Raw genomic sequence first — 21,477 nt, forward strand, 5'->3', positions numbered from 1 at the left:
TTTTTTTGTTTTTTTTCCAAATTAAATAGACCGATTGATTTTCATCTATTGATCCTACTTTTACAGGTTAGCATATCACCCTGTTTTTGTCGTCAATTCATGTCATTGTATAACGTACGTATGTAATTTGATGTAATTGTTCATTTTGATTTTTTTTCGATTATTCTTATTATTATTTATTTCAATCATGGGAATTCCTATTTTTAATTGATAATTCCTCTGCAATGATTTAAAGTCTGATGGCATTTTTCATGTTGGAATTGTCAATTTTCCTCCTCAAGTACCTCATTCTCAACTTTCATTCGTCATTCTATGAAATTTGTCAAGGTAATTCACACAAGAATGTCTCACCTGCTCGAGACGATGATGATAACGAGTGAGAATGATTGCGTCACAGAGTGACTCAATGCTCAATGATGCCGGGGATTTTTTGAGTCGATTCTTCTTCATTCGTCGCGTCATGCATGATAAAACGAAAGGCGTATGTGTTCATGAAGCAGATCCGGATTTAATGGCCTTTATTTATCAATTCCTTCGATCTCACGTCATTCCAAACATCTAGACCTAAAATCATTTTCAGTCCATAAAAAAACGTAGAAAAATTATTACATGATCATAAAATTTTGGGAGGCAATAAATAATTATGAAATCGAATCAACTAGTGAGAAAACTCTGATAATTGGTCATTTCGGCTAGAAGGGGGTAGAACATCTTTAAACCCTTCATTATCACTTTTTATCGTTTTTCCGGTTGCTCATAAAGGTCTTGATGAAAATAATGTCCATGGCGCCGTACGGCGACCTAGACGCTCATCAATAAAACATGAAATAGTGTCCGAGGGATACGACAGTCAGAAAACCCGTAGAGTGAAATAAAAAAAGGACAAATTAGTAGTTGTATCAGACACTTACACACGAGACGAGGGTAGGGAAATTAATCCACTGCTTGAGGCGGCGATTTTACTCAATAATTGTAGAGTAAACGTTTCTTTAAACCTACAAAATACATGGAATTAGTCGATCATTCTAAATCATTAATTCTAAACGTGTTTCCTCTGGTTATTTCATTCACGACACGTTGTAACGCATGTAATTGCAGTGGTGTACATCAAAGGGACAGTATCAGACGACCATTTCAATTCCAGGAAGTCAACGTGTGCTGGTTGTTCAAGCCTCAGGACAAGGGCGAATACATTAATGACTATTACTCGGTCTTTGTAATTGAATCGTCTTGTTTGGGGATGGCTAATCGATTGTCATTAGAAATATCTTGCGGAGTCACTAATCACTCGGAGTTATTTCATGCCAGTAATCATTGAAAAATGAATGGAATTCGTACGTCAGTTTATGAGAGACAAAATCGTAGATTTCGTAACAAGTAGAGAAAAATGATTATAGCACGAGCAGAGAGTGAGGGGTATAATCTCACATGCCAAACACAATTTTCTACACGAGTTACCAATATTTTTCTTCGCAGCGTGCCGGAAAGCTACTTTTCGGCACAGCGTGATGAAATATATTTTTCGGCATTTTTCAATATTTTCAATATGAAATTGTTAATGAAATCAAGTTAAGGTGTCAAGGAAATTTATTGATATCGGAGAGGATTTCGAATAATCTATCATAGACTAATTTTTTCACGTCTTTCGCTAAAATGAAGTCGATGTGATTGAAGTTTTTCCAGTTTACGATCTCGTAGTGTAATGTTGTGTTTGGAGGCAATTTTTTTATCAAGGCTACGTCGTCCTCTAGAGTTGAGAGTGGATCATTTAAGGCTTTGAAAAAAACCATAGGAGCTACGATGTTTGATAAATTGTATTGTGGAGCCCTTTTTTTTCCGTAATATTGAAGGTTGATTGAGTCGTCATGGTGATCAAAGTATCCGAATTCACCTGTGAAAAGTTTATTTGTTCGGCGAATTTTTTTAATTGTTAATATCTATATTATTCACTTAATGATTGTCCAAATCTTTTTCAATAGAAAAGTAAATGAAGTAACTCTACTGTCATGACGTCAAAATTCACTTTAACCAATAATAATTATATTCATTATTATTATAACAATTATAATACTTCTAATTTTTCAGAGAAAAAATATTTAAAAATCCAGAATTTACTTGAAAAATTCAATAACTGAAAATATTCAAAAGTGGCATAGCCCGATGGGAAAGTAGAATTACTTTAATTATTTGAATTAATTTTCCTTGTTCTTGATTAATTAATTAACTAATCCATTAATTAAAATTTTACCAGTTCTCAAAAATTGAAAGTAATGAAAAAGAACTTTTGCAGAACATCCGGCGGGGAAGTACAGTGCAAATTTCAGCACCAGATCCTAAAGAAAAATTAACAATTTTTTAAGCTTGCAAAATTCTTTCAGATAACTGCTAACTCGAGAATAAAAATCATTTGTACATTATAAACATTTTTATACTTTACCCATGGTATATCGAATTGCTCACGATCTCGACCCATAAATGTTTCCACAAGGAATAAACAAAGCTCTCTCATCAGGGGACTAGCTGTACATACTAATTTCACGAATGAATGTACAAATCTGTTTCGAGGCAGAATCTCAAATGATTTATCAGGTCCTTCCAACAGATCCGCTATCATCAGTAGAATTTGTCTCGTTAAAGTCTTTGATTTGAAGACGGTAACTGGCGCAAAATGTACCACGAGATTTAATTTGCTGTTGTAATCCGTTCTATTTGAGAGAAATATTGTGCTTATTGTTGTTCCAAGGGATATGCCGATGTAGGACAATGACGATCGATTCGTCACATTGAGGACATAGTCCATCATTGCTGGTAGATCTTTGATTGCGTACTCGTCCATACTGTCACAGAATATAACGGAATTGGACATCACTTGATTAATGAAGTCATACAACTTGACAATTCAATTACTTTTTCTTCTCTTCTCTCCGAGAAACGAGAACACCGAAATCAGAACAGAAAAATTTCCAAATAATTTTTCTTCTTCCAGAATTGAAAAAATATATAAAAAATATACGAGTTAAACAATTATTGAATATTAGAGTGTTAATAATAATAATTAATTATTATTATCAATTTTTCTGGGACTTACGAACCTGAAATTCCAGAATTTCGGGTCCTTCGTTGATAATGTTTTGTGCTTGCGGCTGTAAGCATTCCCTCTCAAATTTCCCAGCCAAACATCGTATCCAGCATCAGCTAGTAGAAATGCTGTCCACAAATTGAATATTATACAATTATTGATTGATAAATAATACTACAGGTTGTGGGTATTTGTTGGTGAATGATATTTCCAGTTACCGATATTCCTCTCGGGTTTCACCATCGCAAACATATCTGCAGTGCCTGTTAATCCGTGTTGCAAATAAATTGGAGGTCCTAATTGATAATTATTGTTATTACGAACAATTCTAAATATTGATAAAATGTATCCGTCCTCGGTCGTTACATTATGCCATTCAGCCCGTCTCCCGTGTTCCGCAACGAGTCCTATCTGCATTTAATTAATATTTGATAATTGAGACGGGAGAGAAAGTGTGAACAATTGTTCAATACTAAAAATAATTGTCATAAAAAAAATAACCGTTACTACAGGAATTTCAATTGATATGATTCACTTACAAAATTTGGAACACGGAAATGAGAATTTCTTCCATCATCCCGGTACTGATCCCGTAATCTCGAATCACCCGACAAGAATAACAAAGAGAGCATGAATAAAACAATCACTATTCTCTTCTGTTCGGCCATTATTAATGACTGATTCAGAAATTCTGAGAGACTTCTGAACGCACATCGCTCACACCGCGAATTAAACCCATCTGTCCCACTTATTCTATTTTTTGTCACATGTCCATCAATAATTTTTCATTTGCTCTTCCTTATTAACAAGAAATCGAAGGTAACGACCTTAGCTTGTAATTTCAAAGTTACACAAACGGTTTTTTTTCCTATTTGTCTCATTATACGTAAGAATTGCTCTTTGTTCTTAATGACGTACGTAATCGTTAAGACACATTAGCGGATACTTTAACTGGAGACATGATTATTGTTGCAAGTCGTAAAGTGCCATGAAAATATTTATAATTACAGATAGACCATGAAACAGAACAATTGTGAGAGCTGTGATAACATCAAATATCTCCCGAATTTTTTCTACCTGTTATTTTCATTTTTATTTAAATAATGTACATACCATGTGAATGGTGATAAAAAACATTAAGAAAAAAAAATCGCGCATAAGTATTTTGTTCAGTAAATATTTTTTTATAACTCATTATTATCAAGTAAAATAATTCTTCCCTGAGACAACGTAAATACCTCTTTTTTTCAATGTTATATTGGTAAAAAATAGTAGCCGGAGGCTGTATACCAAACTATATTATAATTGATAATAACATTTCTTTAGAGGTATTTCTGTTTCAGATCCGGTTCTTTTTTTTGTGAATATGTACATAGTGTAAATACTGAAGTACTGGAATAAAACATGGGCAATTAAAAAAAAAAGTATTCGCACACTGGCACACGCGCTTGAGGAAGGACCGAACCGGTAGCGGGTCGATGCCTGGGAGATATTCTGGTTCATGCGAATTATTCTCCTCTGGCAAGGCCGCGCCAGTCTGGCGTCGAATATGTTTCTTTATGCAGTAGTTGTGCTCCTTGATTTTCCATTGGGAAGAACATTTCAAATTGAATGCAAGATTCCAATAATTTCTCGATGCTGATTTATTTATTTATAAAAACTTCATTATTTTTTTCATTTTTTCAATCAACGGTTCATTTTTCGTACGCATATCCAAATATCCGATATGTTGGGGATATACTGTATTAAAAAATTATTAACATTCATAATTTATTTTTTTATTATTTATTCTGATCTCAAGGCTGATTGATTTTTAGAAGAAAATTACGTTTTTGAAAATTAAATTTTTTTCGTCAATTAATTATTGATTTCATTTCTATATTTGTCTCGGAGATGACAGAACTTTCAGAGCTGAGATAAATACGAAACAAAAAAGTCTTTTTTTTTCGTGTAAATTATTCTGCTAACCTTTGTGAGTCCAGTTTTTCTCTCATCGAATTAATTGATAATCGAAATATAGGTCGGGGTTACAATTAAGCGATTCTAGAAAGACGCTCCTGCCCCTCGCCTACAGTTACCGAAATTTTGCGGTTTTAATTTAAGGAATACCTCCTTCCCCTTCATATTGGAATTATTATCGCAATAAAACATTAATTAGTGTTAATGAAATACGATTATTATTGTATTTATATATTATTATATTAATAATAATAATTATTGTACGTAACTTTTGATGTTCATTTTTTTCAGGATCGTGAAAAACTTGTTCACTACAATATTTTGGGTTTAATAAAGATTTTCTTCATTTTCACGTATTTGTTCATGTTTATTTCGTACATACTGTTCAGTTCAATGGTAAGCATAGTCTTATAGGCATCAAAGTTATTATAACCTGAGTGTGTTAAGTAATTGCAGGATCTCGTGCACTTTCGACTATTAAAAATATCAAGAAAGTAAATAAACACCAGATAAGACGAGACAAGTGCAGACGTTATCATTCATACAGTTTGGCATTTATTGATTTATGAAGATTCATGAAATTACTGAGTCTCGATGCATTGGAATGGTTCAATACTCCTATCTAAATCGGCAGTTCATGGTTTCATGGCATTTTCCTGGATTTAATGAGTCGAAGTATGAGAAAAATGCACATTTCGCTGACTGAAAATCGTACCTTCGGCATTTGTCCTCGATTTGTCGACCTTTCAGCGATTGCTCCGTCGGGCTGTAGTCCTCAGCTGCTTCTCTATTTCAAACTGACGCATATCTGCTCGCTGGAGGAAATCCTGGCGCTCCAGGAAGCCATCTCTACCTCTATTATGAGTCGTTATCTCTTCATCGAGATTTTCCTGTTTTTTGAAATTATCCCAATCGAGTTTCGATTTTTCTAGAGTTGAGATTTTTGTTTTTCTGCCAATCTGGCCGAGCACGGAGGAGATACCACCCAATCCTCCTCTTCGGCCTCCACCACCGCGTCCTGACGGCCTAGGAATAACTTCTGGAATTTTCGGAGACTTATCCGACGAAAGAAGAGAGAGTCGAGCTTCTGCCGAGTTCGCTGATACTTCCTTCTCGATTTTCACCTCTTCACCAGCGAATTCGAAAACTTTTGTAATTTTCACTTTCTCTTCAGGTTTCGGCCGAATTGGTGGATTAGCTGATGTACCATTCGCTGAGTCCTGAGCCTTTGGTTTAGATATTGTACCTGAAAATATTTTTAGTACTTCCGAATTATTTCAAGTGATTCAGTTATTGATAATAAAAAATAATACATAACAATAATTCACCTGTATCTTTCATGAAATCGGCCCACAGTGTGTCAGCCCTTTTTTTCTCCTCCTCTTCGGTGAGAGCTGAAGTCTCTTTCGTCTCTTCGTTCACCACAATTTCATCCCCAGGTCCAAAATGCTTTCTTCGCTTGGAAATTTTTTTACTCCTTCGACCCCGTTTTTTACCCTTATTCCTCGTCAATTGCTCGTTCTCATTGTTCTCGTCTTCAGGACCGCTCTCAGCATCACCTTCTGACTCCGCCTCAGACACGGGCTCGTCAGCACCATCAGGCACATAATCCTCATCGTCCTCGTCTGAATCTGAGGGCAACTGATGCTCTTCAGACATAACCTCGAGTTTACGTCCTCTTATCATCAATAAATTCATTAATTCTCAATGTCACCACATATCATGAGCATTAATTAAATTCTCATCACATTACTCACCCCTAATTTATATTTTTAAAGGGGTGTCCTTTTTTTTCATCCAGGAAATTAAAGGAATGGAGTCCTTTGTACGAGGTGCAAATGGTCGATTGGCGTTGGTTCACTTGGATCGTCACTAATTTTTATAGAAATTTTCGTGTCAAATGCTCATGGTCTTTTCAAAAATTCGGAATCTCGTGGGGATCGATCAGTTTTTATTGAATCCGATGGCGTATCGTGGGGTAATTGATCTGAATTGATGATACACGTAAGAGACTGTACTTTTTTCTCTCTGAAATATAGTTCACTGTATAAAAATGATGGACCAATAAAATTGACTCGACAATCAGCGCTACCTGCTGACTAGAAACTGGTGGATTGAGAGAAATTCGTCAGCTGTTTACCATCTGTTTTCACATTGGTAATACGAAGTCGATTGCTGGTATAAAAAATGATAGGAAATACGAGTACCGACTGTAGTTCGCGATATTATCGCAGGTGATATATTTCGCAAACTTGAAAATTTAATATTTCATCGAAAATTTCATTGAAATGATAAAAATTATTGAAAATGTCAAAATTCCTCGAAATTAAATGAGTTCAGTGAACAATAAGCGTGAGAAACTTTCGAGATATCGATGATTATCTCGACGAGTGAATTAATCAATTAATGAATTATTGAGACAGGTAACAAATAAATATTTCATTATCTTGACGCAAGTGAGCTTATCTTTAATATTAACATGTTGCTGCAATAACATTAACAGTGGAACTGTGAACGTCACTTGTATAATACATTTTGCACTCAACATCAGTAGAAATTAGAAATCATATTGGATGAATCGTAATTTGTATGTTGAAAATTTCAAAGTACCATGGGCTGGATTAAGGCTAAATGATTGATTCATCTAAAATTTACTTCAGCGTGTAAATGCTACCACTGAGTTGACATGTCAATTAAAGACAGTAGTCGATAAAAATTGATTTATAAAAAAATTCATGAAATTTGAACAATTGCCTGGTTGTGGATACTTTTGATTCCTTGACGTTTCTTGATGTTGCACCCGTTTGAGTTAAGTATCGTTTTACTATCGTAATGCATTGACTATCGATGCTGCGTGACAATTTACTGATAACTAGTGATAACTCTCGAGTCTTCTGAGCACTTTCATTGCTTTTGATATTTAACAGTGATCGAGGCGATTTCTCTCCCCTCACAATTGGTAAAAAATCCATATTATTCATTTGAAAAAGACGAATTATTGATTTTCGTCGGTTATGGAGTAGTTTTAAAGTTGTGAAGGATTTTTTTATTTATTATTTTAAAGATGGAGTCGACGATAATCCGTGAATACTGGCTGACACTCTCTCCCTCGTTTTTATTTTCATTGTGACTAGGCTCTTAGAATGCAAGACCTGCCTCGGAATAGGTGGTGAAGATTTTCTCGACGGAATTTACGTAGGCAGCTGTCCTCAAGTCCAGGCCCAGATTGAACTTCATGGCAGTCTTCATGATAGCCTGAGAAAAAAATAATTCATTAAATTTCCAACAAAGTCCTTGGGTAGTTTCTCAGTTATTTACGAAATCACTGGATTTGCCACTTGTCGAGCCAATTGATTATTCTTACCCTAGCCGATCGCTCCATTGTGTAATCGAGACCGGAATGAACAATATCTTTTTCGGATGCACCAGCAATCTTCTTATTGAAAGCCTCGGATGGCGTGACAGGAATTCTTCCCCCAACACGTCCAAATCGACGTTCAAGCGATTCCTGGACGGATTCTGAAATTATAAAGACTCATTATGCTATCGACTCCACAAGATTTCCCTCGGTTAATCTAATTATGGAGAGTAGCTCACCCAGTAAGTGATAATTGGATTCTCTCTCGTACTTGAATGTGAGTCTACCATACGATACGTGATTGAGGTTTTTCAGCCACTCGAAGAAGGAGACTGTGACACCACCGGCGTTTATGTAAAGATCGGGAATTACCAGAATATTTCTCTCGATTAGAATCTTATCGGCTGCTGGAGTTGTTGGCCCGTTGGCAGCCTCGGCAATTATCTTAGCCTAAAATTATTTCATCGAATAATCGATCAGAGGAATTTTTAACAAATTTTCTCACAAAATATTATAAATTATCGTTTTACGAAGACGACAGAATTAATTTGAAATATCGATATGATTGGTACCTGAATACGTCCAGCATTATCCTTATTGATAACTTTCTCAACGGCAGCAGGAATAAAGATATCACAAGGTTCGAACATGAGATTCTCTCCCTCGTAGGGCTGAGCCCCAGGGAATCCCACAATAGTTCCATTATCGAGTCTGTAATCCTCGAGGGCCTTGGGATCAATTCCCTCGGAATTGTAGATGGATCCATCGTGCTCGATGACACCGATGCAGGTAGCCCCAGCCCGATGGAGGTAACGCATCGAGTGGAGTCCAACATTACCGAATCCTTGAATAATGAAAGTCTTGCCACCCCATCCTGGTGTTGTGCCAATCATGCTCATGAAATTAGCCTCGTTGATGAAATTCTCAAGCCCATGAAAAACACCTCGTCCAGTAGCAGAAATTCGACCATGAATTCCACCCTGATTTATGGGTTTACCAGTGACACAGGCATGAGCATTAATATCGAGATGGCCAATTGTCTTGGCGAAGGTATCAGCGATCCAGGACATTTCACGCTCACCCGTCCCCATGTCTGGAGCTGGTACATCAACACCAGGACCAATAAATCCCTTCTTAGCCAATTCCAGTGTGAATCTACGGGTTATCTTCTCCAGCTCGTGCTCAGAGTACTTTTTAGGATCGATTTTAATGCCCGCCTTGGCACCACCAAATGGTACATCAACACAGGCGCACTTGAAGGTCATGAGAGCGGAAAGAGCCTTGACTTCGTCTCTGCTGACATCCATAGAGAATCGAATACCTGAAATGTTGCAAATGTTATAAACTCGTCGAACCTGTTTCGATAATACATCAGGTGATTGGTTGCTGAGTGGTGATACAATATCGAGATAATAAGGCCTGTGCAAGCTGGTACACACGTGGAGCCATCACGTGCACCATATATCGGAGTGAGTCAAGGGCTATCAGCGGGGTCATTACACCAGTTGCTGATATCCAGACTGCAGACTCTGCAAATCGCTTCCAAAACGCTTATACTGATATGATATTACAGCAGTGTCGAATTAAATTCACTGGAAATATTCCAGAGACATATTCTTATTAATCTCTCTCAGAATTTTTCACCGATTTTCATCCAATTTATATCCAATTTTTATACAAAGACTGTATCACGAGTGGCGAAGCTCTTCCTCGTTTCAATCATCGGTATAAATATCTCTCGATTCGTCGGAGGCTATTAATTAACGATTGACCAATGTCTTCTGAAAAGCTGAGACAGCAGGGCACCGATACTCTTTTGCAACATCGTCTTGTCAATTTCGTGTACACCTTTCCCCTAAAATCATCTGACATGATTGAATAATCGTGGCCTCTGTCCTAATGACGTTGAAGCCGTTCAAGTTAAATATCAATAACTCTTGGCAATAGACACTTGTGGATTAGACTCTAATCACGAGAGTATACTATTGCCTCCTTGATGCTATTCTTGGTGAAAAGAGAATGAAAATTGTGATAAAAATCATCCACGTGACACCTCGTGACGAGAAAGCTGTTTACGAATCACGAGGGCGAGCCTCTCGGCTATTTTTAATTCCATGTACCATTACGAGTGACCCGTTTGAATGAAACTTATGTACGGGCGAATGTTTCCCCCTTGTAGCTCCTGTATGACCTCATTACATCGTTTTCTCGGGACGGAGGGATCTATTAAAAGTTCAGTGAACTGGGAGAGTTGAAACAACATTTATTTTTATGAATTTCTCCATCTTCCTCTCAATAAAATAAAACTTATTCATCCACTCATCAATTTCATTTTTCAATAACATTATTCAGGTTTAAAATAACAAAAGTTAAAAATTCAGAAAAATCACATGCATCTACTAAACGTCTAGTATTATTCTGGGGACAACATTTCTAATTAATTCTAGTCGCAGTGAAGAATAAATTAGGTCTAAACGAGTCAAATTGCCCGTGAATATGATAACTCTTCCACTCCACCCTAAAAAAACAACTTGTTTTCATCAATTAATTAGAGTGGGAATACCAGACTCGTGGGACGTGGCCTTCAGCATAAAAAAAAAACACGAAAATTCGGTGTGAAAAAATGTGAGGTTGTGTGGAATAATGCCTGGCATTGTTGGAATATTGTCTCGGGACCCGAAGTTGATCGGGGTCAAATCGGTGAGCATCTGGCAGTCGTATAGGCGGAATGAATCACAGTCTGATGGCTGCCAAGATGCCCTCGTATTTATAATTGTCAGGATAAACGCAAAGCAGGATAAGGAGAATTATTTCAACTTCTACTTATAATCCCAGTGTGTGGCTGACGCCTGTGGCATTGCATAACACCAGTCTACAAGTTGAAATGAGAGAGTGAATAGGAATATAGGAGACTTGTTTTATTTTACCGATTCGTCGAACCAAACGTCTGAATCACAAATACCGTGTCAGTAATTTTCAAGCCTATTGCGGGTGATGTATCGACAGCTGGATCGAGATGAATGGAATGTTGATAAGAATTATAACATTTCCTGATAAAGAGATAGTTCGACAAATAGAAGTGATAAACGTAATGAGTTTACTGAGACTCACCGCTATAATACACACTTCATTTTTTTTCATCTCATTATCGTTATTCAGCCTTGAGAATTCTTCAAGAAGAATTATCGAACATGAGGGAATCAATAAATATTCGTAGCAAAATGGTAAAATTCCTAAGTAATTTCTACAGTATTTTTTTTTTTCAGAGACTAGGAGTTGTCGACGGACCGTTTAATTAATGAGCATTTCAATATTTCCATATCGAAATCATATTTCTGCAGATAAATCGATAATAATGCACCCTGATATCTTAGAACAACATTCGCATTCTCGTTATCATGGCTGCAGTGTTTAGAGGCCCTCGACAATCCAAACACGGTGTGGAATCCATGAAGAAAAATAATATGAGAGCGAGGAGATAAAAAGTAACAAATGGATTTATTTTCGGGACCGGTTTTCTTTCATTTGACCTCTGCATCTAAGAGATATCATTGAATTTTTCTTGAATGCTTTCATAGAGCGATGAGACCTCCACTAATGTTTTTAATAAAAATTTTGGTATGACTCTGAGATTCAGGGATATTCTCTGATTTACATACAAGCTGAATTCTCCGAAGAATAAAAGATAATCCAAACTCACCGCCTTTGCATGGAGTTCGATGAGTAGAATGTTGTGCCCTGTACCCTGTGATCATCTCATAATCCCCAGAGTCACGTTTCAGAGGAAAAGTTGTCTCCAGAATGTGATCGCAGGGTTCCATCATCATGAGAATTCCCTTGACTTTCTTCCGTCTCTCCTCTATGGTGGATTTGGATCGTCTCCCAATTTCCTCGACGAGTTTGTCCTCGGCAATTTGACAGGATCGATGAAAGAAGTACTCAATCATGTTGAAGAATTTTGGATTCTCAGCATTTGGAATATCCTTGAGGCGATCAGGTATCTGATGATCGGCATAACCACGAGCCTGGAGGGCTGCTGGAACAGCACGAGCCAGCACCCCAGGCATATCAGCCACCGGTTTCAATGATAATTTATTGAGGTGAAACATCCTTCTCGATTTGTCGATATACTCGCACTGATTTATTTGAGCTGGTGACGGTTAAATTCCCGCGTTGACTCCGGTTTTATAAATTCACCTCCACTCTCTCGGCGTCACGCACACCAGATCGCAGCAGTTCGATCAAAGACACCTCGATGATGACTTTAGGGCTTCACTCACTCCAACTCACGGCTTTTTATTTTTTCCACGAACAATACACGTACGCAGCCACCACGGGGCGTAGATTTGTGTGACTGGAGAGTTGAAGGGGGAGTTGGACTCCTGTCGATAAGGCAGAGGATCATCAGTTGTCTGCGCAGATGTCAGGTCATTTTTTTTTCGAATTTATTATTATTATCGAATAACTGTCGTTGGGTTTGACATTTCTCTCGTTGGATTTGATATTTCTTGTCGTTGGAGGACTATTTTGTTGAGGTGAAATTATATTTTTCACGAGATGAACAGACTTTTTGGACGTGCTAAACCCAAGGAACCTGGCCCCAGCCTCACTGATGTCATCGCTGGGGTGAGAACCTTTCGTTCTTCATAGGTTAGGCGACCTTGGGATGTGAGTCACTGGGTCTAGATTTTTCTTTTGCGGATTTTCTTTTGCGATGATTATTTTACCTCAGATCAATAGTTGGAACACGATGAAAATATGGATCCCTGGTAATATTATTTTTTGACAGTTTCGTAAAATAATAAATCGTGGGAAGATTGAATTTTCATACTCCATTACGAAGTTGACGATGAAATACATAATAATGTTTAACCATGATCATCTTCTGCTCCAGACAACAAATCAATTTCCTTCTAATTAGTTTTACACGCAGCTGTCAATTTTTGAATTATCAGGAGATTGATTTCTCCAGGTCGATGGACGAGCAGACACAGCAGAGAAAAAGGTTCAGCGTCTGGATGCAGAATTGAAAAAGTACAAAGATCAGCTGGCCAAGATGCGAGATGGTCCAGCTAAGAATGCAGTAAAGGCCAAAGCCATGAGAGTCCTGAAACAGCGAAAAATGTACGAGGGACAAGTGGAGAGTCTCAGACAGCAAGCTTTTAACATGGAGCAAGCAAATTACGCGACTCAGACCCTCAAGGACACCCAGATCACAGTGGCTGCGATGAAGGACGGGGTGAAGCAGATGCAGAAGGAATTCAAGAACATCAATATCGATCACATCGATGATATGCAGGACGATCTGGCTGATATGCTAGATCAGGCTGATGAGGTGCAGGAGGCACTGGGGAGGAGCTATGGAATGCCGGAGATTGATGATGATGAGCTTGAGGCTGAGCTCGATGCCCTCGGGGATGATTTGGCCCTGGACACTGATGCCTCGTACCTGGATGATGCTATTACTGCACCCAATGCTCCAGATAAGGAGCCTGGTGCCAGTTCTGTGAGAAACAAGGTGAGATATTCATTCATAAAATTGTTTTGCTCGTTTTTTAAATTTTTTATATATTTTCAACATGAACTTTTGGGTCACAGGATGGAGTTTTGGTGGATGAGTTTGGCTTGCCGCAGATCCCAGCGACTTAAGAAAGTCTAATTGATCCAGCAATTCATGGTGATTTAGACCTCCAAAGAAGCCCCTGAGGAGTCTGCAATCAAAACGCTTTAATATATATTAAAATAACGTAAAGTAAATTTTTTAATGACACCTCAGCTTCGCGCAAATACCATCGAAAATTTATCCTGAGTATTCGTTAATTATTATAATTTTTCAATATTACTGGAATATCGTGTATTTGAGGAGAATAAATAACTAACAGGAGTCACAGCACTGGAAGTCTTGGGGTGTCGATGGGTTTCGGATTATGGAGATGTTTGTATTGATCGCAGACGTTGGAAATTATTTCGCGAGAGCTCAGAAAATTTTCCTCCTCGAATGAGTCCACCTGGAGGTAGTGGTGCACGTGTGCTCTTTTCTTGTAGAGTTTATCGAATTGAGTGAGTAGAATTTTAAACATGAAACGCATCGCCGAAGAGTTGAGGAGACACAGGAGAGAGGCTGGGTGACCAGCTGGGGGAACTGAGCACAATCCTATTTTCATTGTTTCTCTACTCCAAGGGGTGAATTTCGCTTTATTCTGGAATCTAAAAATTAATTCAACCACAAAGTGGTGCCATTCAATTTTTTTCAGATATGTTATTTGAACTTAATTAAAATTCCTACCTTTCTATATTTCTCCTCATATCGTCCATGGAGCAGCTCCCCCTCGCGATATGTGCAGCTCCGATTATGACAGCCTTCGGCTGCAGAGGATCCACTTTAATTAATTGATGAGATCTGGACCAGGCGTTAATGAAGAGCTCGTCCTGTAACCTGAAAGAAAAAAAAATTGAGAAAAATCAATGATTCCATCGAATCCATTTTTTATTCAGTACATACTTATTATTCTTAGCCAATGAAACCGTTGAAGCAGTCATAGAAATAGGAGACACACTGCTAAAAATATAATGAAGACGAGGATAGGGCACTAAATTCGTAGCTAAATCATTCATATCGGTATTTAAATTCCCAGGAAACCTAGCTCCACTGCAAATAATTAATTAATTACTTTTCCGCCAATCAAAACTCAATCAATTTCAATAATTACCTCGTAAGGTGCAGCAACATATTAACAACAACACTATTCATGTCTTGGAAGGGACTACCAGTGGCATTGTACCTGGCCTGGTCCAGGTTGTCCTTTCCCCGGGCCTGCCAGCTGCATATATCCATCAGAGCTCCATTATCAGCAGGGAAAACGCAGGTGGCGTGTTCCAGGAGTTGCCTGGTAGCCAGGAGGACGTTGTAGGGTGCTGTGACGACATCCTGGGTCTCTGCAGGGTACACACAGGATACGAATCTGTCCACATGGGGATATTCATCAGCAAGAAGTTTCAAAGTAGCTGTACCCAACCCTGAGCCTGTTCCTCCACCCAGGGAGTGCATCAGGAGGAACCCATGGAGACTGTCACAGCGTTCAGCTGTTCTCCTCAGGGTTTCCTTAATTTTTTCATGATAGGCTCGACCATGAGTGTAAAAACCCTCTGCCCAATTGTTCCCAGAGCCAGGATAATTTGTCACTGTGCAGGTTTGATCGAATAAATTCCTCAGGGGGCCATCCCTGTACCTGGAGACAACACTGTCCTCCATATCAACTAGAACAGCCTGAAAATCAAATGAATGTCTTCGAAGAATTAATCAATCCCTAAAAACCGTTGAAATTAATTTTTCACTGATTAATTTCTGAAATGTGAAAATTACCCTGGCTTTAACGTCAGCAGCTGTCAAATCGGATATTTTGGAGAAGGAAAATTTTCCTGGGGTATCAGGAACATGGAAGAAGCTGTTGAAAGCCTCTGAGAGGTCGTCGCAGTTTTTTTTGTAATCCCTATGAATTTTTAATTGATTTACCCCACCACTGTTCGTCTCCACTCCATATTCGTGGAGGACCAGAGGCCAGAATGCACTTCCTATCTGATTTCCACATTGTCCCACTTGGACGCAAACGAATTCACTCATTTTATCATTTTTCCATTGTTTTGGGGACGTGTGGAGTGGTCAGCAGTGGTTTTGCTCTTTTAACGAGTGGTTCCCGCGCTTTCTAGAATCAGCTGATTGCAGCTGATGCTCAGACGTACGTTTCGGAGCAGTTGGTCCTCGTTATGGCGGGTTTCGAGACCTATCGAATTAAAGTGTAGTGATCAATAAATTTCGAGTGAACTACGGGTCAATATGTGGGGGATAAACGTGAAGGTCAATGGAATTATTTTAGCTGTTGTGGCTCATTACACTCTTGCACAAATTGCAGGGGCTGACTCATGTTAGTCGATTTCTAACCTATATTTTACCGGTTTCTGTGCGATTATCACGATTTTTTTTACTGCACCATAATTCACACTCTTGAAAATAGATTTTGAAATAATCTGCTTGCTCATTTCCGAGAAAATAATTTTTATTCAACCTTATAGAATATATTCCCGTATTTTTTCGGTTACTCAATTTTTTCGGGTAATCAAGAATTTAATCATTTGATGAATGAAAATTTATGTCTAGTGCATTATTTGGAGCCTGGAGACTCAGTAGAGAATGCAAAGCCTGGATTGAGAATATTTTGCCACAATTCGAAGTCGAAATATCTCATTCATCTCTGGAGAACTCTAACGGTATTCCTGTTGCTATTTGTTTTAATCATTTAATTACAATTTTAACGCAGAGGATTATTTTTGTGTAAATTTTTTAGTTGAGTTTGTACACTGACTTGGAGACTTATGATCTCTTCGATGGGAAGAGTCCGTCTGAGGTCGTGGAGAAGCATGACCTTAGCCAGAGATCCTGGAGATTCAATTGGTTTGGTACGAAGAGGAGTAAAAAGATGAAGATAAATCCCTTCGAGGACACTTGCATTGGGATTTACACACCTCCCGCTAATAATTATCGTTACAAGATGTCAATGACATTGACAAGTTAGTCTCTCCGTCAATACTCCAGGCGAGCTCATCCTTTTCAATTTTCTTAATCCATCTTTTTTTTAAGGCATTGATATCTGGAAGGTAGCCCTCACCGTCGGCGGCGTTCTTCTCTTCTGGTCTGCTCCGAAGCTCAGCAGGAATTCATTATTTTATTATCTCACTGGAGTCACCCTGGGGGATGCATTCTCTGTTCTCATCCTCATTTGGTTCATCAGTAAATTATTCGGCAGAGTAAGAGAACATTCCATAAATTTCCGATGGATTTTTAACCAATAGTAAATTCTCATCATCAACAGGGAAAAGCAATGTACCTGATGATCGCTAGTGGTTGGACCTTGAGCACTTGGTTGGCAAACATCCTCTGGGAGAATGCCCAAATTATTCTCCTACAATACAGGGACTACGTCCTGTGGTATCTCCTGGCAACTTCCCTCATCAGTTTTATAATTTGTTATCGGATTGGACCGGTAACTAATACCAGAACGAAAAACATCATCCAGTGGTTCCTCCAGGTATAGTCCATGAATTCCTGGTCAATGAAACCCAATCCCTCGCGGCTTTGAATTATTATTTAAATTAATCTTCCAGGGCTGTGGATTACTGATGATATATTTTAGCAGCCACTTCCACGAAGCTTCCATTGCGATCTGCATCCTCATAATTGTCTTCTATAATTTTCCGATCGTTGCCTTTCGCAAGGGAAGAATCTATTGGTGAGTTTATCCTCTTATTCTGTAGTTTTTCAGCCTTCGACCTGACCCTCTCGCTTTAGTCATTCGCTAAATTTTTTTTGTTCATTTTTTTCCATTTGATTCAGTCAGGCATTCATACAGAGATCATGCTTAAAATATAATTCAATCAGGAACTCGATGTTTCCCGAACGTCCGAGATTACTGACAGAAGACGAATACAGACAACAGGGAATTAAAGAAACTAGAAAAGCACTCGGAGAGTTGAAGGAATTTTGCTCCAGTCCAGAATGTAGCCCCTGGAAGACAGTATTGAGATTAAAAGACCCCATAAGGTGCTTATTACGACTTCACGACATCTACATTAATATTATTTTCAATTTTCTAGGTTTCCTGCACTCGTTTCCTTTCGATAACTTTATATTTTTGTAGGTTTGCTGAGTTTATGGAGGGGAGCCCTCATCTGTCTCAAAACGAGAGCTATGAGCATGATGTGGAACTCACAAGACTCATCGAGGAGTGTGAATACACCGAAGATGAAGACGAGGATGATTACTGAATAATTAAGAATCAATCCACAATCATTGTACTGCCATCGAGCGAATCAATTCATTTTGTATATACCTTTTCCACGTCTCATTGTGTCTTAATAATTATAAGGGGAATTGTATTTTCTTATTTTTTAGGAATGTTTGAGAATAAAATAAATACTTGACAGTTCTCGTTAATTTTTGATATTTTATTATTAATTAAGTCGTTGAACTGGTCAATATTTGTATTATAAAAATCGATAGGCTTAACTTATAAATATATATCTCTTCTATGAGGTATTAAGATCTTTAAGGCACCGTCGGGTCACAAGAATTAATGGAAGATCAATGTAAATGGCAGTGTAACTTATACTGGTACACTTTTATGTAGATTTTTAGTATTTGTGAATGTTGTTAGTCTTGTTTATGTAAAATTTTGGATTTTCTCGATCATTCAACGCATTCGAGAGATTTTTTTGCTCTTGTCGTTTTCAATTGCTGGTGGTGGGGGTTTGGCTTTTTGATGACGATCGTAGACACTGAAAAAAAAAGTTATTCGGTTACATGTAATTCGGAGAATTCTACTATATGCAGATATCGGCACCATGCGCTCGATGCGACCGAAATTTATTTTTCAGCTTTATTCTGCCTGGAATTTTATTCCTCACTGGACGAAGCAATGGATTGTTTACATCTTGGAAACTGGGGATGGTAGGATGGGGAAATCGAAAGATATGCGAAAATAGCAATTGAGGAGAGGTGGTATAACGGAATTCTACTGTATTTATTTTTCATCATTGTATGGGGTGAAAAATCTTAATACTTACTACTTGTACGTTTCCGATCGTATGTAATCCATAACGTGGGAGATTCCCACTTGCAATTGATCGCCGATCGGCGTAACCCACGGATTAAATTCCATTCTGAAAACAGCTTTATTGCTCACAAGATCCAAATTTCCTAATTCTGGTGGAAGAACAGTCAGACGATTTCCCTGAATGTGCAGCTCCCGAAGACGAGCCAATTCCCCGATTTCCCTGGGCAGTTCAATTAGGTCGTTCTCCCGGAGAACTAAGATCTGGAGGTTTTTCAATTGACCGATTTCCCCCGGCAGATATTCGAAATCGTTGTCCGCAAGGTACAGTGCTCGCAATGTCTCCATCATGAAAAAGTTACCGGGGAGATTCTTCTCACTTAAGTTGTTATAGGTGAGGTCCAGCACTTCGAGGACTGGAAATGCTCCGAAGCCTCGGGGGAGGGCATCTAGGCGATTCATTCTGCATAGAGAAATTATGAACATTTGAATCGAGAGGTCAATACCGAGAATTTTTAACTCCCTCAATTTTTCACTCACCCAACATTCAGAATTCTCAATTTTGGCATTTGAGATAGGGAAATTGGGAGTTCAGTTATGTGATTATTAAACAGATTGAGAATTTCCAGATTGACTAGATTCGCAAGTCCTGGGGGGACAGTCTGAATTTTATTATGACTCAGAGTCAACCGCGTTATATTCAACATATTCACTGAAAAGAATAAAAACCTAAGATTACAACTACAATTAAATAATTAATTATAGGAGACATATTACAAAATAAAAATAATATTAAAGGGCTATCCACTCCTTTTCCTATTTCTCATTTAGAATTAGTGGAACAAAATTTCAATCCCTTTAAATTAAAATGAATTTGAAAACGCATGCGTAACCACGCCCCCGAATGGCCGATGGCGATGCCGTAGCAAAAACCCGTCATGCAAGCTACCAAATTTGGACAATCCCGTGGCTACGACCAAATCCAGTGAATGACAATGAACTCACGCAATCCTGGCATCTCCTCGAAGGTGTTTATCCCTTTGTCGGCGAGATCCAGCTCGGGATTTTGCACTTCCCGGGCTTCATCCAGGATTTTCTTTGCCTTTGACATCTTGGCGGCAGTAGGAATACACGAAACTGGGGCTTGGTGCATTGCGCGCGCACTTTGTAAACACGTCAGGCTCTTTAAATCGGAGGAAATTACCAGCGCATGTGCAAAACAGAATTTTTCGATCAGGATCTAAGAGGATTGACTAAAGTAGAGGCTCAGTTTTAGGAGTTTGAGTGATCTCACTGTCATCGTAGTACCTCACCCCATGAGGGAGAGGGCTCCACACTAAATGCGCTGGAGTTAAGGTATGATGGAAGGAGGTATTGCCAAGCCTTGATGTCGTTGACACCAAAACAGGGGACAAGTACCTTCAGACGTCGTACGTAGCGCTGTATAACGCCTTCCCCTCATGTGCGTTTCGTCCCCACCATTCAGCGATTTCTGGCGTTTAAATTTGAAAGCCAGTCGAGTCGTTTGATTTTTTTTCTTGCAAATTGACATGAAAAAAAAAGGTATGGCTTAAAAATTATCTACAAAAGCATAAATGAACAATGGGTATATGATTATTATTATTTTTTCATAAATCAAGTAATTAAAGGGAAACTCTTTCCACATCACCCAAGGGGTAGAGTTCTTGACGCGTTTTTTTTAACGTGGTATCCCCTGTAGGCCTAATCCACGAAGTCAATGAATGGGAAAATATTATGATTTAAAAACCTGGAATAAAAAAAGAACCATGAAATTTATTAATAATAAATAATAATGAATTAATAATAAATTCATCAATTTCTATGGATATTCTAGCTGCATTGTCGACGTTGAATCATCTCAGCAACACTGATTTGAGAGAAATATTGAACGATGATGGAAGATTCGAGGAAGTTGTTAATGACATAAAACAGGTGAATTATTTAATCGATGACAATAAATGGATAATAAGGCGGTTGTCTCATTATTTTCTTGTCTTATTACTAGATATGCGACTTACTAACTTTTCGTGAGGTTTCCTAGTTTAAAGAATTGGAATCTGAAGAGGAAGTGCTGATCGCTGGAAATCGTTCTCTGGCCGAAGTCAATCTAGAAAAGCAACCCCAACTCGAGGAGAATAAAAAAGCATTACAAGAACTGTCTGAAAAAGGCTGTGAGCTGCTGCTGAAATTAAAAAAGAATCGGAAGTAATTATTTAAGCAGTTATATAAACAATTGTCAAATGATAATTGTGATTTTTATTTGTATTCTCCTTCGTGCCCAGAAAATAGCTGAGAAATTCTTATCGGGAGATACAGAAGTCGATGAATTCCTGGATCAATTCTTGACCTGAAGAAAGATAATGCATTTACGAAAGGTGAAGGTAGACAAAATGCGAGAGCTTAAGAGGAAACCGAAATCGTCAACAGGGGGTTATCCAGCAGTGAACACCTTTCGC

At 38.2% G+C, this 21,477-nt stretch overlaps 8 protein-coding genes across 10 annotated transcripts; 3 read left to right on the top strand and 5 right to left on the bottom strand.

Annotated features, from left to right (window-relative positions):
* Window positions 1-1,577: 1,577 nt before the first annotated feature.
* LOC105267287 (lipase 1-like) lies at window positions 1,578-4,111 on the bottom strand. The gene is made up of 6 exons (XM_011306026.1): window positions 3,619-4,111; window positions 3,298-3,490; window positions 3,093-3,207; window positions 2,438-2,837; window positions 2,249-2,333; window positions 1,578-1,891 (listed from the first exon to the last, which is right to left on the bottom strand). The coding sequence occupies exons 1-6, from the start codon at window positions 3,745-3,747 to the stop codon at window positions 1,578-1,580; spliced, it is 1,236 nt and encodes a 411-aa protein (XP_011304328.1). The 5' UTR covers window positions 3,748-4,111.
* Window positions 4,112-5,600: 1,489 nt separating this feature from the next.
* Window positions 5,601-7,107, bottom strand: LOC105267197 (craniofacial development protein 1). The gene is made up of 4 exons (XM_011305881.1): window positions 6,796-7,107; window positions 6,367-6,716; window positions 5,754-6,284; window positions 5,601-5,694 (listed from the first exon to the last, which is right to left on the bottom strand). The coding sequence occupies exons 2-3, from the start codon at window positions 6,695-6,697 to the stop codon at window positions 5,785-5,787; spliced, it is 831 nt and encodes a 276-aa protein (XP_011304183.1). The 5' UTR covers window positions 6,698-6,716; window positions 6,796-7,107; the 3' UTR covers window positions 5,601-5,694; window positions 5,754-5,784.
* A 637-nt stretch (window positions 7,108-7,744) lies between these two features.
* On the bottom strand, window positions 7,745-12,724 carry Gdh (glutamate dehydrogenase, mitochondrial). The gene is made up of 5 exons (XM_011305888.1): window positions 12,097-12,724; window positions 8,969-9,717; window positions 8,636-8,846; window positions 8,403-8,557; window positions 7,745-8,293 (listed from the first exon to the last, which is right to left on the bottom strand). Exons 1-5 carry the CDS (start codon window positions 12,503-12,505, stop codon window positions 8,177-8,179), a joined length of 1,641 nt encoding a protein of 546 aa, XP_011304190.1. The 5' UTR covers window positions 12,506-12,724; the 3' UTR covers window positions 7,745-8,176.
* Window positions 12,725-12,843: 119 nt separating this feature from the next.
* Vps60 (vacuolar protein sorting 60) lies at window positions 12,844-14,280 on the top strand. The gene is made up of 3 exons (XM_011305887.1): window positions 12,844-13,022; window positions 13,369-13,914; window positions 13,995-14,280. The coding sequence occupies exons 1-3, from the start codon at window positions 12,954-12,956 to the stop codon at window positions 14,043-14,045; spliced, it is 666 nt and encodes a 221-aa protein (XP_011304189.1). The 5' UTR covers window positions 12,844-12,953; the 3' UTR covers window positions 14,046-14,280.
* On the bottom strand, window positions 14,268-16,025 carry LOC105267200 (tubulin epsilon chain). Its single transcript, XM_011305886.1, has 5 exons — window positions 15,760-16,025; window positions 15,107-15,663; window positions 14,899-15,045; window positions 14,683-14,832; window positions 14,268-14,603 (listed from the first exon to the last, which is right to left on the bottom strand). Exons 1-5 carry the CDS (start codon window positions 16,015-16,017, stop codon window positions 14,282-14,284), a joined length of 1,434 nt encoding a protein of 477 aa, XP_011304188.1. The 5' UTR covers window positions 16,018-16,025; the 3' UTR covers window positions 14,268-14,281.
* A 100-nt stretch (window positions 16,026-16,125) lies between these two features.
* Window positions 16,126-18,376, top strand: LOC105267199 (Nuclear envelope integral membrane protein). 3 transcript variants are annotated; one of them, XM_011305882.1, is made up of 8 exons: window positions 16,126-16,318; window positions 16,552-16,661; window positions 16,739-16,961; window positions 17,032-17,198; window positions 17,264-17,479; window positions 17,556-17,680; window positions 17,785-17,991; window positions 18,089-18,376. In XM_011305882.1, exons 1-8 carry the CDS (start codon window positions 16,231-16,233, stop codon window positions 18,213-18,215), a joined length of 1,263 nt encoding a protein of 420 aa, XP_011304184.1. In that variant the 5' UTR covers window positions 16,126-16,230; the 3' UTR covers window positions 18,216-18,376. The 3 variants fall into 3 exon arrangements, with proteins under 3 accessions (XP_011304184.1, XP_011304185.1, XP_011304186.1); XM_011305883.1 differs by having other exon boundaries at window positions 17,830-17,991; XM_011305884.1 differs by lacking the exon at window positions 17,785-17,991.
* Window positions 18,377-18,638: 262 nt separating this feature from the next.
* ics (ras suppressor protein 1) lies at window positions 18,639-20,356 on the bottom strand. The gene is made up of 4 exons (XM_011305889.1): window positions 20,006-20,356; window positions 19,541-19,712; window positions 19,014-19,463; window positions 18,639-18,725 (listed from the first exon to the last, which is right to left on the bottom strand). Exons 1-4 carry the CDS (start codon window positions 20,151-20,153, stop codon window positions 18,641-18,643), a joined length of 855 nt encoding a protein of 284 aa, XP_011304191.1. The 5' UTR covers window positions 20,154-20,356; the 3' UTR covers window positions 18,639-18,640.
* Window positions 20,357-20,536: 180 nt separating this feature from the next.
* Window positions 20,537-21,471, top strand: LOC105267204 (vacuolar protein sorting-associated protein 37B-like). The gene is made up of 4 exons (XM_011305890.1): window positions 20,537-20,563; window positions 20,856-20,953; window positions 21,063-21,226; window positions 21,304-21,471. The coding sequence occupies exons 1-4, from the start codon at window positions 20,551-20,553 to the stop codon at window positions 21,308-21,310; spliced, it is 282 nt and encodes a 93-aa protein (XP_011304192.1). The 5' UTR covers window positions 20,537-20,550; the 3' UTR covers window positions 21,311-21,471.
* The last annotated feature ends 6 nt before the right edge of the window (window positions 21,472-21,477 follow it).

This window comes from Fopius arisanus, unplaced genomic scaffold (assembly GCF_000806365.1).
Source record: "Fopius arisanus strain USDA-PBARC FA_bdor unplaced genomic scaffold, ASM80636v1 scaffold00045, whole genome shotgun sequence".
NCBI classification, from domain to species: domain Eukaryota; kingdom Metazoa; phylum Arthropoda; class Insecta; order Hymenoptera; family Braconidae; genus Fopius; species Fopius arisanus.